We start from the raw sequence: 18,181 nt of genomic DNA on the forward strand, positions 1-18,181 counted from the left end.
GGGAAATAAACATGGGGAAATAGTTTTACTTTGTGTAATGACCCATCCACTTCCAGTCTCTATTCAAGCCTAAGTTAATTGTATCCAGTTTGCAAATTAATTCCAATTCAGCAGTCTTTCGTTGGAGTCTGTTTTTCAAGTTTTTTGTTGAAGAATTGTAACTTTTAGGTCCGTAATCGAGTGACCAAAGAGATCGAAGTGTTCTTCGACTGATTTTTGAATGTTATAATTCTTGATGTCTGATTTGTGTCCATTTATTCTTTTATGTAGAGACTGTCCAGTTTGGCCAATGTACATGGCAGAGGGGCATTGCTGGCACATGATGGCATATATCACATTGGTAGATGCGCAGGTGAACGAGCCTCTGATAGTGCGGCTGATGTGATTAGGCCCTATGATGGTGTCCCCTGAATAGATATGTGGACACAGTTGGCAACGGGCTTTGTTGCAAGGATAGGTTCCTGGGTTAGTGGTTCTGTTGTGTGGTGTGTGGTTTCTTTGATCTATTTTTCTGCAGCCTTATATATACACGTGTAGCATCTTGCAGTACCAGGTACCAGTGTGTGTATTTCTTTATAATACTGTTCTTATAGGCAGAGCAGTAGTAATGACAATAGGCAGAAGGAAAGACAACTTAATTCCACTTCTGCTCCCCACCAAAAAGTCACCATTTGTTTTTTTATATTTAAGCTTGATTGTAAGCTCCTGGCAGCTGTAAAAATGCCAAATACATTTTTGTCACTGTATATAATAAAATAAAATAATAATAATATTCTCTTTCTTATTCACTAGGTCTCAGAGGAACAGCACTACAATCACGGACAATATGCAACTGACGGCTATATCTGTCTAAGGGTTTTATATTGCCACCCATCACTATAGTAATTGAGCATCCTCCATGTAAAAATCAATAGCAGCAGCAAAGTCCTAGTGAACTTCATGGACTTGCATATGTAGTTGACAACGTACCCCTAATAAAAGAGGTGCTAATGGCCTGTCCTCACAGTTTCTATCATCATTTTAACTTACCCTTTTTACTAGGTAGCTCAGAGTCAAGAGCTTAGGGGAATTAAGGAACTATAACAATATGCTGGGCTCAAATAACTAATGCTATTCTGGCCCAGAGCCTGCAAAGGGATCTGCATCCACAGACCCTTCTGCTCACATGGAGACCCTTTGGCCTTTGCAGGATCAGAACCTCAGACAAGTTATTGTTCACATAAGTATTGTGTGTTGAAATGGTTGTAGTATTGATGAGATAGAAATATTTGTAGAAGCTAGTCTGAATGCAATCACACCCACAGGAGCAGCTCTTATATGAGCAGGGAGTGAGGACCTTCTCAGGTCTGCTTCTGCCTTGTCCCCAACTTTCTGAAGTGATTTACAGATATGCAAAGTGAGTGTGAAACAAAGCCATTTAAATCTGGTAGAATTTTACACCCACTTTCCATTGGGGGAAGATGAATGGCAATGGAGAATAATGTGAGTGAGACTTAAGAACTGGGATGCAGGATAAACTGGACGGTGAGTTTGGGGACTGACCTCAAAAACTGGAATTTTGACAGATTTTAGTCTTATACCTGAGTTTTGCTACATATATAGGGGTAGTTTCGGAACTTCATAATTCAAAGCTAAACTAGTAGCTACCTTTATGCAGAACATATGTTAAAGTGATCTTTTCCCTTTTGCACAATATCACGACATTAGTTTGAGTCAAAATCAGTTTATGACACTTATTTCTTCTGCATAGGAGAGATCTATCAACTTCTCAGTAATGTTTGATCAATATACTGTAGATGTCTTATCATTTTTCTGTTTTTGTTTTGCTCATAACATGTAAATTAGTTCTATATATTTTACTAGATCAACAATAAATATTTTAAAAACTAGAGAAACTGGCTTTAGTCACACTGTTACCAGATTTTCATTTCTTCATGAATTGTCCTAAGACATGAATTTTCCTAAGACAATTGTCCTAATTGTACCTAAGACAAAGCTAGCAAGCCATTCTGAAAATCAGCTCCTTCCCCAAATTGCATCTGAACCTTTTATAAGGTTTGACAGATTCAGGTAGGCATCTCCTCCCTCCTGTGCAATCTTGTAAAGATCATTCCCTCTCAGTCTTTTAAAGAGTCTATTGTGGCTCCACGTTGGCAGAACAGTTCAAATCTTATACAGGTGGGGCAATTCAACCCCTGCTGTTTATCCATTAGTCAGGAACCTGCAAATGCAGCTACTGAAGGTCCCAACCTTGCAGGCCTTTACTACAGTACTTACTTGCCTGAAGTTACAGAAGCATACAAATATTTATGGGATGAGGCCTAAGATCCCAAGCATTTCCTTTATGGATACACTTTGGGGACTTTGTATGTAAATAATGCTTCCTGACCTCCCCCCCCCACCCCTTTTTACTTAGCTGAGTCTTCGTACACAAAGGGCCCGATCCAACCCATATTGAAGACAATAGGAGTCTTTCCATTGATTCCACTGGGAGTTGATTCAGACCCAAAGTCAGAAATGTTCAGATTTAGGCACAAATTCATAATTAGGCCTCTAAATCAGAGTAGTGCAATTTTCAGAGCTGCTAAGCAAGCACTCATCACTCTGCACCTCTAAAAGGCCATTTTTATTTAGGTAGCTAACCTTAAGTACCCAAATTTGAAAATTTCAGCCAAAGTCCCAGTATGAAAGAGAATATGATCAGTTATGAAGATAAATAGATTCAAATAAAACCCTCTGAAGTGCTCAAGGACATTGCAGCATATGAAAAATCAGAGATTTTCAATAATAAAAATATGACAAGAATTGCAACTAATATTAAATTTTTTTTGAATAGCTTTGGTTTTGTTTCTAATTAGAGATACCATATTTCCATAAGTTAAGGAATGTATGTAGGAGTTAGGACTGTAGTGGTTACTGTTATTACACTAATGGCACATACTAATGTTTTAAAGTCACCATACTATTTGTCAAATATATTCTCAACACAAAAGAAACTGCTAACCCACCCATAGAGAAATGTCATGTTGTACTAAACTCTGCTTCTTATTACTCGTTGTACCCCAAACAAAGTCAAAATATCAACTATTGTGCCTGATTTAGCATTCAAAAACAGCCAGCATCCAATCACAGGAATCAGCAGAATGAGCAGGACATCCGTCTCTAAATAATTCCTTCCCATTTCTTAAAGAGACAAGGTGGGTGAGGTAATATTTTTTATTTGGCCCAACTTCTGTTGTTCCCTTTAAAAAAAAAACAAAAACAAAAAACCACCATCTAAGTTATTCCAAATATTACAGTAAAACCTTAGAGTTACAAACACCAGAGTTATGAACTGACTAGTCAACCATACACCTCATTTGGAACGGGATGTATGAAATCAGGCAGCAGAGAAAAAAAAAGCAAATACTGTACAGTACTGTGTTAAACGTAAACTACTAAAAAAGGGGAAAGTTTAAAAAAAAGATTTGACAAGGTAAGGAAATTGTTTCTATGCTTGTTTCATTTAAATTAAGATGGTTAAAAGCAGCATTTTTCTTCCGCATAGTAAAGTTTCAAAGCTGCATTAAGTCAATGTTCATTTGTAAACTTTTGAAAGAACAACCATAACATTTTGTTCAGAGTTGCAAACATTTCGGAGTTATGAACATCCTCCATTCCCAAGGTGTTCATAACTCTGAGGTTCTACTGTATCATTGTCACTGGATTTGTGCTGAAACAGAATCTGAATCAGGGCTTTGTCACAACCCTATTGTACAAAGATCTTCTCTAGGCTGTGTGATTTTACTAAAAAGCCAGCATTATTAATCCAACTCATTTGCTACTGTGGATGACTATGTTTGGATGCCACTTCATCTTATTCAAGAATAAGAGCTACTACAGAGAACAATTCCTGTACTGCTGCAATTTGCCTATATCTGTCCTGTTTTACTTTGTGTCAGAAATCCAAACGAGTAACTGTTCAGTCAATGCTGATATATAACCCATCACACAAAGTAACTTGCCTGGAAATGTCTTTCAGTGGGACAAACAGAGTCATAAAGAAAATAATTATCTCTGCTATATTCATGTGTGATACATGTTATTTTCCAACAAATACAGTCACTGATTCCCAAATATCAACCATCTCCCTGAACATTAAAATCATCTAAAAAGAGGATGCAGAAGTCCTCCCACAAATGAGAATTAGCTAATCCATCCAAAACATCTGCATCAGGAAGAAAGTTTTATTTGGGCTACTTAGTGCACAGTCCACCTAGAAAAGGGAAAAACCACACGTCACTGTTTATAACAGTGTTTATCATATATAGTGTAATTCTTAATTTTATCTTTTTACCTGGTTACTTTGCAGATGGAGTTCTCATAGTATTAAGTTCTAGTTCACATACTGCTGTAGCATATGGTCAGGTAAGAGATGGCAGAAAAATCCATTTTAACTCAGAAGAAAGAGAAAGAAAGAAGGCAAAGAAAATACCCCACTTCAGACCCATTCACCAAAGGACTGGCAGAAAAGAAGAGCTTTGCACCATGCACTGGAAGCTAACAAACTTGAGCTCTGGTGAATGGCCAATGGGCACAAGTTCCACAGTCTGGGACCTGCCACTGAGAATGCCATGCCAACACCTCAGCTTGTCCCAGCCATTGTGTTGGTGCATAAGGAAAAGCTGTTCCTATGGTAGTCAGATCCCATACTACATGCATAAAATCATTTGTGTTGGTAGTGGATGGGAAGTTATCTTTTCAAAAGCCCCAATTAAATAGTAATTTCAAGTACACATGATTGGTTATCAGTCATTTAACAGGATATAAACATTTCAATGGCTCAGGAACACTTTAATGACAGCAAAATTAATAGTTATTAATTAATTATTATTAAAGAAACACTTGTTTCCTTTTAGGTTTTCAAACCATTAAAAATATACAGAAAGCATTAGATTGGTTGCCATTTAATACTGAATAGTTACCTTTTCAACCGGTGTATTTTCTTCACTTGTTACACTAGCTTTTCTTGATTCAGTTTTGGTTCTGCTCAGCCTTCGGGATACTTTTTCTCTAAGCAGAGTAGCATATCCAATGTGCTCATAGATGGGGTTTTTGGTCATTTTGGCAATATACTCAGAAGCCTTGGTTTCTATATACAGTGTTATCAAGCCATCTGTTACCAAATCATGGATAGATTCAAACCTTTTCTCCCCCACAAAGTGCTTCCCATCATAGAAAAGCCTGTAGTTTAAGGTCTGATTACCAAATCTGCGTAAAAAAAAAGAGAAAGAATACAAAATATCAGAACAACCAGGAGACAGTCTTGCTGATTATACATACATTTTTAGGTCCTAATATTGCAAATGGATCTGTGTGGATGAGTCTCCCACAGAACCCCATTGTGCTCATGTGGATCTGACTGAAGGATTAAGGCCACCTAGTGTTTAACAAGCAATGCCACCCAGAAATGTGTGCAGTTAGTCAGTATGTGCTCATCTTGAGGGGGCTGGCACAACACATCAGAGGGATGCTTATACTGATTGACAAAAGCCTATTCTGGACAAACACTGCTATTCATTTCCTACACTTTTCACACAGCAAGCACCACCAACTCTTGGTTCTGCTGACGGCCTTGTTTGTGTACCAATATAACTGATCAGGATGATCTCAGTATAATGTTCATAGCTCTGGAAAATCTCTTCTAGGAAATTTTTGTTACAGACTTACCAAAGGGAGTATAAAATTGGAAACTCTTTTTGCAGGTCCCACAAAAATAGTAATGTTTTTCAAACTTTAAATTTTTTTTATTTTGTTAAAGGTGATAGGATCTGGAGGATGATATTTCCCAACAAACTATAACAATTTTAAGATGTACACAATTTTGCACTTAAGTAGCTTGATGTCTCTTTAAAAAGAAAGATGCTAAAGTAAACTTTAGGTTTCTAATATTTTAAATTTAGATTCAATATATAAAAGGACCTCGATCCAAGGTTTGAGGCAGCCTACCATTATTATTCACGATCAAAACCATCAGCATAAAAGTAATCATTTCACAGGAATTCAGCGAACCACCTACAGAGACTCCTTTCCAAGCCATCATTGGGGGAGCACACCTTTAGCCCTCTAAAAAACCCCATCAAACAGGTATCTTTTGCAGTATGCCTGGAAGATCACCAAATTCAGACCAAGGGAGGGGGGAAGCTAGTTCTAGAGTACTGAAGCCTTCACAGAGGGCACCCTGCCAACTGCTCCCCTCTCATTTATAATGAGCGAGATCCAGTCATGTGCCCCTTCTGACCACAGTTGTGGCATGGGGAGAGAGGGGCAACTCCTCAAGTTGGCCTGTTGCAACTCATTTAGGGCTTTGTAAGTCATAACAGAGATCTTACACTCCACCCAGAGACCAATGAGCAACCAGTGCAGATCCCAGAGGAGCACTAGTGTCATGTGTTCCCAGCATGATGCCCTGCTCAGTAAGCGAGCTACTGCATCCCGCACCAGTGTCAGTCTCAAAATGGTTTTAAGGAGTAGTCCCATATACAGAGCGTCTGAAATGGAGGAAACAAAAGCATGCATAACAATGGCAAGGTACGCATCCACAGAGAAAGGTTGCAAACTCTTAGCCAGATGCAGATGGTAAAAAGCTTACTAGGTTACTGAAGAAATGTGATTGTCAAACAGCTGCTGGAGGTTTAAAATCATGATTTGTTGCAAACCCCAGCAATTAAAGGCAGACAGTCTCTTAATCAAAGGGACTGGTATTATCTCCGTCATCCCTTCCAAATGTCTAGTTAATCTAGAAATGTTTTATTAAAACTGAGTTTACCTGAGAGCTAGAGTGTAGCATCCAGGTTGCCGCTGGCTCTCTCTAAGAATATATGCTCCTTCTACACCTGCAAGTATTGCATCTGCTTGCTCCCGAGAAATAATTCCATGAAACCTGAGGGGAGAAATTTCAGCAATTTACAGAACAGTAAGTAGAAATAAAACTACAAGAAATCATGGTTGATTTAAGTGAGACATATGTGACTAACACTAAATACTGCATGGAACAACCTGGGAACAATTTCAGGTCCCAAAATCCCAGGCCGACAGACATTAAGCTTTACACAGGTGATGGGATTGAACTGAGAAATGACAGAGCAAAGAGAAAAAGTTGTTCACTACCTGAGTAATTCTACTGGATGATTTTAGAATAACGTCTTTCAATTTGACCCAGGAAAGTCTAATCCCAGCTACCGGAAAATACTGTGGGCTTGACCATCTGAATTTAAGCAAAGACTTTAGAGCAGGTAAAAATGGTGTGTGAATCTTGACGTTCCTACCATCACAATACTTGGCAGCTCAAGGAGCAGGAACAATTAGATATAGAAGAACAAGAAAAAAACTTTAAGGCCAAATCCTCAAATCTTGATATAAGGACTTCAAGTTACAGAGAATCCACCATTTACTCTTGTTCAAACCAGTAAGTGACCCATACCCTATGCTGCAGAGGAAGACAGAACCTCCCCCCCCAGGGTCTCTGCCAATCTGACCTGAGGGAAAAATCCTTTCCAACCCCAAATATGGTGATCAGTTGGACTCTGAGCATTTTTTTTAAGCCAGCTCTAAGAGGGAGCATGATCAGGCTTGGAGTTTCCTACAATTGTTACTTTATATGAGAGGAATGAAACAAGAGCCGTAATGAAGGCACTGTCAAATAAAAAGAGATAAATTAAAATTAATGCACGTATTCTAGATAGTATCCTTATTGCAAATCTGCCTTTATTGTTTATATATATGGTTTTTAAAAGGAGTGAGGATATCTGCACTGCTTCTTTAAATGTGTGGCAGAAAGGCAGGAAGATGCTGGTGAAGGTTCTAGTCAGGTGTGCTACAGTGACATAGAGAAATAGACGAAGAGTAGCCTTAGGGATAATATTGTTTTCCTTATTTCAATAAAGTTCCTTGGCCAGTTTCTGTAGAAAGTGACAATTTCTGTGATTCATTCCCCCGTGACAAAAGGAACAGGCCCTAAGACAAACAGCTGACTTTACATTGATCAGTTCTTCAGCTATGACCTTTAAACAAGGACAAAATACAGTCTTTAAAGTAGTTTAAATACTACGTTGTGCACATTTTTGCTAGCTGATTCACTAAACCTTTCCTTTGAACTTTTAAAAGATTCTATTTTAAATGCTGCTGTCTAAAAATACAGTAAATATGTTAAAAGCCTCTAGCCCTAAGCATTGTCTTTTTTCTGACATAATATGTCAGAAATGATAGGTTTAAAATGCTGCCTCTGGTTTGGTAGGGAAAAAGAAGAAGAAAAACATTTTAGATGTAAAGAGACCTGAACAGCAATTGCACTTGTCACTTTTTCATGCTGAATGCATGTAAGAAGCATTCGGTTTTAGGTGGTCTTTCCAAAGCGTTACTAGGCATACTTCCTTTTTAGAATTATGATTGATTTGGACTTTCCTACTATGCTGATGAATCACAGGCATTTTCTAAGTCAGCCAATTAGAATGAACATCTCTAAAATTACACAATTTAAATGCATCTTTATTAATAAATTCACTGTCATTAATATCAAACAAGTCCAGTTAACAAGAATGAATTTAGGCTCTTAGTTTTCTCTTGGCTGTTAGCTGTAATACACACACTGTCAGTAACAACCAGTTTATTGTACAAAAGGCAGTGATCATAGTTTTAAAAGATCTAGAGCTAGAAAGCATGGTGGTTCAATAGCTAGGTGCTATCTTTCAAACTCTTACTGTACTTGAGTGGCTCTGACTGAATTCCGTATTGTCACAGGTTATATTTTAAAAATGCAACTATAGTAATTAGGAGCTCTTTCATAATTTGACAGCTGCTGTGCCCTAAGTGTAAAAAACCCTAAAATATGAAATTATATAGTTAATCCTTATTGCAAGCTAAACAGCAGGCCTCAGAAAAGTACCATATTGAAGGGCAAATTCTCATTCTCACACAGCTGAAGTAAAGGGTCTCGAATGAGCTGTAACGATGGCTGTGGCCCTTGAACACTATCTATACAGGGCTCTGGGGCAAAGGACATGCTAGCCATTTGGAGATAACACTCCCACTGCATAGAGGGAGAATGGAGTTCCTCTTTTGAGGCCTTGGAGTTGCCTGCCCTTTTCCCTTCCTTGCACTGGAAACACACCATTTCAGGCCTCATATGCCCATGGGATAAGGCAGCCTTTAGACCTGAAGCAGTCTCATACTCTCACTGACACTGTAGTGCTGGGTACCAGTGAGAAGAAAGTACAGTAAGCACACATCAAAAAGAAGGAAGAATAGGACGAACGAGATTGAGAAAAACAGTAAAAATTAAAGGGGGTTAAAAGTTACAACCAAAAAAAGATCAAGGAAGGGAGAGCTGAAACAATCTGAACCATTCTTCCCCAAATCACCCGGATTTGTTTTTAGACACCATCCATGGTTTTGTCCATCTCTAGTTGACATACATGCTGAAGTGGTGGTACAGGCCATACACTATTGGGCAACAATAATGAATCCATGTGCAACTGGAATATTAGATATTCAAAACATTTTCATGCTAAGACTATGGAAAGTGAAATGAAATATTTTGCCATAATACCTCCACTATGGTGATATTATTTCTATATTAATAATTTCAAAAGGAATGCATGACACCTCAAGTGATTACTTATCAAAGAATAGAAAAAAATAAAATAAAAAATAGAATAGTATAATACATACTCTCTTCCATAATATTTTGGTCTATTCTCCACCTAAATGTAAAAAGAAAGAAAAATATTAACAATATACTCAAAATTACACCAGTAACATTAAAATAAAGGTCAAGCAAATGAAACACTGAATCAATTAAGACTGCGGCATCAAATTCAGAGCATATGCTTAAGTTATCAAAAAAAGATAAACAAGAGCACCATAGTATGTGAAGTTATGTTAAACTGAAGTTATAGTACACAGAGAACATATGGTGAAAAATAAAATAAAATAAAAAATAAAAATAAGCAGTTTTATTTTCATGGATTTGTGATGACTGTAAATATACTGAATGGTGAAACAAATGGGGCAACATGAGTCAACTGTACTAGATGTGATCAAACAGATGAAGAATTTACTATTTTTCTCTCATCTATTATTTATATTACATAATAAGACTATTTCTGTCCCATGCTGTTTCTTAGACATTGTTGCCTATAAATGGCAAATGTCTAAAGCTGAAGAATTTAACGTTCTCAGAAGATTTTAAAGAACCCCAACAAAACAAAACCCCACCAGGGTTTATGGATTTAATTCTGGTCTGAAATTCTTCATGTCTCAGCAAAGCATGAGCCTGATCCGAAGTACACTGCCAAAGTCAATGGAAAGACTTCCAATTACTGCAAACGGCTTTGGACCAAACCCTAGTAGAGTAACACAGCTATACTCAAACTTCAGATATTCTGACATGTTGGCTTACCACTCAAGCTGCAGTCCTGTAATGAACTCTGAGCTGGGGTGCCTTCATTTATCTAAAGCTTTTGTTTTAATCATTTGTATTATTTAATTGCCTGCTTTATCTGAATTATTACCATAGACTCAATTTCAGCATGCGATCCACAGACAACTGCATGGTGGCTCCGTATAATGAGAAGGATCTGATTTCAGTTCTCACTTTCTTTACCAATTGTAAACAAACTGGTATAGTATTACTCTGTGAATGTTCCACCGTGTGGTGTAAGCTAGGTATTGAGTTCCACAAAAAAGTTACATGAAGTAAAAAATCCTCAATCCTCAGAGTTCATGGACTTGGTTTATACAGACAAAAAGAACCGATTTACAAAATAGTTTATCTTAGACTTTGTGGAGACAGCTGAAATATGAGACAGCATAAAAAGCACCAGAGAAACCTGAAGTACACAGGTTTCAGAGTAGTAGCTGTGTTAATCTGTATTCGGAAAAAGAAAAGGAGTACTTGTGGCACCTTAGAGACTAACAAATTTATTAGAGCATAAGCTTTCGTGAGCTACAGCTCACTTCATCGTGAGCTGTAGTTCACGAAAGCTTATGCTCTAATAAATTTGTTAGTCTCTAAGGTGCCACAAGTACTCCTGAAGTACACACACATTTTTCAGTTGTTTACAAGCGAAACAAACACTACACCAGCAGGGGGCACTTCTTTCAAAGGTTTCATACACATGGTTTTTGTTTAATGTTTGCTCAACATTTATAGAAAAATATTTGCTTTTTGAATATTAATTTATAAAATGTAAATTTTACTGCCCAATTATTACCTGAATTTATGTATAGTGTGTCAGGAAAATCCTCAGAGGATATTTCATATATCTGGAATATATATATATTTTTTACATGACTAGCACTATAATTTCTCTCCAGCTATGATCTTTAGCTGTAGCCTTTGATACTGTTCTCTTATATGGCATGAAAAATACAACTGGAACCAGAATGTAGGCTTGTAAACTTAAAATAAAAATCAGTTAAGCTCTACTTTTTTTTCAAATGAGCTCTACTGTGCATGGAAGCTGGCACCATACTTCCAAACAACAAATATATGAAATTACAGAAAAAGTAATTTTCTGCTGGTGCAATAATCCATACACTGCTATACTAAGACGTCTGACCTGAGGTCATGGAGACTAGGCATCTCAGACATGGTATAAAGAAATTAGTGTTAGAAATTACTTCCTTTCAATAGTCCAACAGCAGTATCAAGCCCTTGAATCCCCTACCTCAGAACAGTAAATTGCTACAACAGAGCACAGGAACACTTTGGATATTTGAGAAGCCGGAATTAAAGAAAGGGAATAATCTCGTACATTGAACTCAGAGCAAAATCTGAAGCACGTCTGAGCACAAGTTTTTAATCTCTGGACACATACAAACATCTTGTGTAAACAGTGGATGGTCAGATAATTTTTAGCAGGATTGCCAGTTAGAATTTTGGTTTTAACCTCCCTAGCTCATTTCTGATGAGATTACAGACAGGGGTTAAATGAAAGGGAAAGAAGGGAGTAGGGGGGAGGCATTGCCCTTATTAAATTAAAGTAACCAGCAAAATGTAACTCCTCTGGCCACGGTGTGGGGAGAAGAAAGGCCACGGGGGCTGGGGAATCGGGTGGAAGGGGGAAGGCCAGGTGAGCTAGCCTCCCTGAAAGGGGTGTTCACGCACCACCCATGCACCTAAGCATAAAACCAGAGAAAAGTCAATCTCAAAGTAATGTAATCCTGATAATGAGAGAAGGACAACATATTTTGCATTTACATAGTATGACAGATATGGCAATTTCCTGCAATATCTTTGTGAGATCTTACTGTTAAGTTTATAAACTGTTAAGTTTATGTACCATTGTGGGCCAGGGACTGTATGTAATTCCATGGGGAGAGTGACCACAGCTCTGCCAGGAACTAAGAACAGCATGAGGTGATTAGGCAAATTCACTTGGGTGGTAAACCTCTAGAGAAGTACCCCTACCTGGGGACCCTCACGTATATTAGTTCAAACCGGAGTCTCCAGAGACCAACTGATCAAAAAAAACCCAAGGGACTTTTGGATAAATAGCCTGAGTTTAAATTGATTCAGGGCCTGCTTTCTGATGCAGCAAATGGACAGGATTTCCTGCCCATGGTGGAACCTATTCCTTCCTGGGAAGGACTGGAATGACTTTGGCCGACTGAGGCCCCATAAGACTGATGCGTGTCCTCTGGTGAGCTTTTAGCATGTATACAGGAACTTTGTTTACGTTTTTTCCCTATGCTTTCACCTTAAGAATAAGTGTGCTTGCTTATAAAGGACTATGTGGAGCTTGTGACCACTGGCTATTACAGCTCTTCATAGCCTTCAAACAGAAAGCAAAGACACTAGTCTAGTTAGGCATTCTGGCTTTCTGGGAGTAACACAATGTAGTTAGGGAACTGTGCAGCCTGGAAAAATCCTGGTCAGGAGAAAGACAGATGTGAGTCTCCACCCAAGAGAGGTGATAGCCTAGAATGGGTGCCCTTGGTGGACCATGGTGGGGAAATACATGTGCAGTTTCCCTGAACTATGACATATAGCACCTTTCTTCTGAGGATCTTAATAAACCTATGGGCTAGACTGATGATTTGCTACTCACCCTGAGTAAGGGTCTCAGAATGTGGCCCCAAGTGCATGTGAAGCACTTGAATACAACCTCTTAGGTGGACACAGTGGCTAGTCAGCATGGAACACGATAACACTCACAACAGACTCCGGTTCAGCTGAAGCCATGTCAGTCTTTATCCCACAAATGAAGCACTGCACCTAGCGGATAAAGAGCCAGGCACCTGTTGTGTTGAGCAAACACTGACCAGCATTTGCTGAATTCTTATATAACCAGTATGGGTGGCTTCTGCTGCACAATAATCAATAGCGTGTAAGCAATACTAATTCACAATTACAAGCCCAGCCCCACTGTATGAGTTCCTTACAGCAGGCAGGGCACTGCACAAAAGGTGCAAGGAGGACATTTTTGGAAAAAAAATGAAATTGCATCTTTAATGTTCTTACAGAGAAGCCAAAACCTCAGTTTTTAAGGTTTCATCTGAAAGACACACGCAGAGTAAATATCATGGCACTCAATTTATCTCAGAAAGTTATAGGGCTGAGACAGCAAGGCTGGGATTTTAATTTATTTGCAGTTGTCTGTAGAATCTCAGGATCATGTTCAAGAACATAATACACTAGAATGACACAATCAACCTAAAAATACCTCCACAAACCTCAACAGACACTCAACTCCTGCCAGGCCATTTATTCAGACAGGAACCTGAATAGACAGACAGATCTTGCAACATATCTTGAAGGCCCATAAACTCAGGTTCTGTCAGACCAGGGAGGAAATCACATTGTAGACATGGTGACCTAGCTGCTGAAAATGTTCTGCTGCAGCTATATCAATCTATGGCCTATCACTGAGAAGATCCTCATTGATTTCAGCCACCAGAAATGAGCATGACAAGATTGGAGGTTTCAAAATAACAAAGAGCTATACCATATTAGACTTTATAGATCAAAATCAACATGTTGACTTACAAATAGAATCAAATAGGAAGCCAGAGATGTGTATGGCGCACAGGTTTACACTCCCGAGGAATCTTGTAGTAATATTTTGTACTAGCTGAAATTTGTGCATGAACTTCAAGGGAAGTTCCATATATCTCAGTGAGCAAGACTGACTGAAACTCAGCCAGGGTTTACTTTTCCCCACCTGATATGAATGAGTCCAAAATAAACAAACTCACTTTGAGCACCATTCTGCTTACTTGGACTTCACAGAAATCACAGCAGAGAAGAAAGCTCTTACCATCTCCATTGGAGCCACAATATACTTTTCCACAGTTTCTCACAGGAAGAAACGGTCGCATTTCACAACTGACCAACACAATTTCCCCCGTTCATGCATCATCTGTGCCAGATCAGCATTATAAAGTGTTGACCAGTGAGGAGAGTGCAGAGTGAGGGAGCACTCAGAACTACAATGCCAATAGACAAAGATGGTGATTATGATAATCACCCAGCTTGGACCAATAAAAAAGGTCACCTCTCTACAATAAGAGTAAGTGTGAGCCCTAACCTCCAACTGTAGGCAATGATGGTCTGATCTAAGAAGTGTGCAATCACCAATCCCCTTTCCACAATTCAGAGTGACCACTATTGTCCACTGAGCCAGAAACCATACTGAACAGTTTCAAGGTTATTGTTGTTTCCATGAGATCCTTGAAGAGTCATCATCTGCATGGATGCTAAAATCACTCAGGGCAATAAGCCTCAGTGACTCCAACACCAGGGTAGATAAGCAATTTGTTAAATCAATAAGGAAATCAGAGCTGTAGTGGAGTAGCCTGTAAACATAACTATCCCAGGATCCATACAAAAACTGGACAAACAAATCCAATTTTAGAGTCAGAGACTTCCTGTGCTTAAACTTAAATTAAACCAACATAACCACCGCACTTCTGAACTGTCCTGAAGAGAGTCTGGGCAATCCAACCCTGATGCCTAGACTGTTAAAAGTACCTTCCCCCATCCCCCTACCAAAACATTTATTGGAACATTTATTCTAGGTTTCCATGATTTCCCCCACTATGTTACAGCATATTCTCCAAAATACAGTCTGGAGTTGTACCAGGAATTTATATTCAATACTTAGGTTAATTTAGTTCTTTCTCATTAAATCCATTCGTTAACTTGGCTAATTAAGCATAATTCTTTTAAATAATTTTAAAGCTTTACTACATTTTAATATCCTTGAAATTGTGATTCCTTTTTATACCAGGATACTTTGGACCAGAGTGATATTCAGTGTACAGCATATTGCAATAAAGTCCTATGCCACTGTGCAGGATAATTCTCCACAAAACTATTGGGAATCATGCATGTGGGAGATGAATATGCCCTAAAATGGCAGATTGTCATTTCAAGTACATCATCTGCATCCAAGTCACACTGCACTGAAATGAGAAGTCACCCTGAAGAGTTCTTTCCATTTAAGTATTGTCACAGAAATAACATACGCCTAATTTCAATAAATGTTCTCTCTCCTTTACTTTATTCTATGAGAAAGACACTCTAATTTATTCATAAAAAAGAGCTAAACGTTTAAAATAAAAAGGGGTCAGGGAAGTAAGAGCCATTTATTCTCAAATCATAGAGATTAAATAATGCTACTTTCATTGAATTATTGATCAAATCTTCCAGTCTTTATTTATCAAAACCCTTATCTGATGTCAATGGGAGTTTTAACTGTGTAAGGACTGCAAGTTTTGGCCTTATGTGTATACCAAAAAGGTATAGCAATACATATATTCCAGCTGACTCAGACAATCTTTTGTGTGTGGCAAGATTAACAACTTGGCGTTGAACTTTATTCTCTGGGGCACTACCCCACAGCGTCAGTGATCATATGTTGGGAGTGGATCAATGGTAGGACAGGGAAGGGGTTCAGAGTGGTTGTCATGTTCGTCTGTATCAGCAAAAAGAACAAGGAGTACTTGTGGCACCTTAGAGATTAAAATTTATTTGAGCATAAGCTTTTGTGGGCTAAAGCCCACTTCATCAGATGCATGCAATGGAAAATAAAGTAGGAAGATATATATTACACACACAGAGAACATGAAAAAATTTCATGTTAAAATTCTCTGTATATACATATACACACACACACATATATCTAGCTATCTATCTTCCTACTGTATTTTCCACTGCATGCATCTGATGAAGGGGGTGAATTTTCAAGTGTAGTATGAACATGTGTGCAGAACTGGCTGGGATCCAAGTCACTGCGAGAGTACTGCCCCGAGATCCACACTGGGGCATGTGCCAAATCAGAGCCATGGTGAATGTAGTGCTGAGGTGGTCAAAAGCATGCTGGATATCAGGAGACCACGTGAAACGAATGGCTTTATGAAGGAGGGAAATCAGGGGGGCTGTTTGTTAGAGAAGTTGGCAATAAGTTTCCTACAAAAATTTGCAAAACTCAGGAAAACCTGAAGTTCTCAAACAGTCCAGGGTTCTGTCTAGTTACAGATGGCCTCCACCTTTAATAGGTCCATCTGGAAAAAAAGGATGGCATGAGGAATGTTCTCTGCTCTCCTCCCACCCTACAACTTACACACTTTGAAACATCCAGAGGGTCAAAATATGCCAAATATCCAAAATGCTACTCTAGGTGGTACAGTTAAAACTCCACGGCTGGGAGTCTTTATTATGTATTAATTAGGACTGTAAATTAATCTCAGTTAATGCATGTGATTAACAAAAAACAAATTAATGCTTTTTTTTAAAAAATGAGTGATAATCGCACACCTCTGGAGACAGGACTTGGTGGTGGCCAGGTGGGGAGGGAGACACGTCTGGCCTTAGGGCTGAGTGAGGGGGGCCACCACCCAGGGGAGCCTGTTCACCTCCCACCGCCCTGCTCCACTGCTGCTCCTGCCTCCCCCCTTACCCCATGGAACCGCCCCTGACCAAGCTATGCCAGACTGGGAGCCTGTCTTCTGTGCAGACCAGGGGTGGGGGTCGGCTGATGTCAAGGTGTCCACCTCCCTCCGCCTGTGTACCTGGTCCCCACTGAGCTGGAGGAACCTGTCTGCTGCTGGCTCAGCAGGAAAGAGTGCTGCTGCCAGCAGCTGCTGCTGGCTGAAAATGCATTCAGGCTCCTGAGTGCTCTGCTTAGAGACAGCACTCCTGCCCCCTCAACACACACACACACACCGCAACCAAAATCTGAAATGGCACCCCTGGACCGAGCCAGGAATAGCCAGAGGGTTACGGGATGGCTGTTGGCTCCGGCAAGATGCAGCCCTCGTGCAACAGCACGGAGCCTGCCTTGAGCTGCAGGCCAACTGCCAGGCACCACAAGCCACAGCAGCACAGAAGTAAGCCATTAACACCCAAAATATTTAAATAAATGATATTCTAACATTGTTTAAGAGTGTGATTAAAACTGTGATTAATCACAGCTACTTTTAAAATCTTAATTGTGATAATTTTTTTAATTTGTTTGACAGCTCTAGTATTGATTATTGATGATGATGATGATATTATTTCGTTCCCTTAGAATCCTAGGTCTCACATTTCAGCTGAGAAAAAGGCATTTTTGTAAGAGAAAAAAAGACCCTCTCCCTTTCATTATCATACAGAATTAGAGAGGAAATTGCTTTTTCTAGGAACCATATTTTTTGCTTGCTTTAGACACAACCCAGCAGGAATTCAGAACAATGAACATAGCAATTAGCTGACATTTCTCTACATAATAATATAAGTTAAAGCTCTAAGGCCTTGTGTACACCAGGGAAATTTCAGACAAATTTCTCACTGTTGCTAACACTGGTTCAGTGGAACCACTGTTATCAATATTGAAAGCCCTAATGTAGATAAGCCCACTAACCTGCACGCTGTTATCAGCACTGTGTCAATAAGACTTGCTCTGAGCAGAACAGTAGAAGCTAACTATACTGAGTGGCTCTAAAAATGTAGCCTATTATCGAATATAATATATTTCAAGACTCATTGCAAGACAACCCATCTCCCTCTTCAAAAAAAAAAAGGGGGGGGGGAAAGAAAGAAAACTTGGTTTACCCATAGTTACTGAAAATGTCCCCAAGTCAAGCACTGTCAGCATTCTTCCTGTAATTTCTTACTTTATTAACACTAAAATGTTTTTGAAATAAAGACTTTCTTAAT

At 39.0% G+C, this 18,181-nt stretch overlaps 1 protein-coding gene across 2 annotated transcripts in view; it reads right to left on the reverse strand.

The window, feature by feature from the left end:
• The window catches only part of CHN2 (chimerin 2), a 194,809-nt gene that overhangs the window by 74,883 nt on the left and 101,745 nt on the right, over nucleotides 1–18,181 (reverse strand). For both annotated transcript variants that reach the window (XM_038389815.2, XM_038389816.2), the window contains exons 4-6: nucleotides 9,709–9,740; nucleotides 6,809–6,922; nucleotides 4,965–5,250 (exon numbers count right to left, since the gene is read on the reverse strand). In XM_038389815.2, the coding sequence (XP_038245743.1) occupies nucleotides 4,965–5,250; nucleotides 6,809–6,922; nucleotides 9,709–9,740 (432 nt within the window). The remainder of the gene's footprint in view (nucleotides 1–4,964; nucleotides 5,251–6,808; nucleotides 6,923–9,708; nucleotides 9,741–18,181) is intronic.

The sequence above is a fragment of the Dermochelys coriacea genome, chromosome 2 (genome assembly GCF_009764565.3).
Source record: "Dermochelys coriacea isolate rDerCor1 chromosome 2, rDerCor1.pri.v4, whole genome shotgun sequence".
In the NCBI taxonomy this organism is placed as follows: Eukaryota; Metazoa; Chordata; order Testudines; family Dermochelyidae; genus Dermochelys; species Dermochelys coriacea.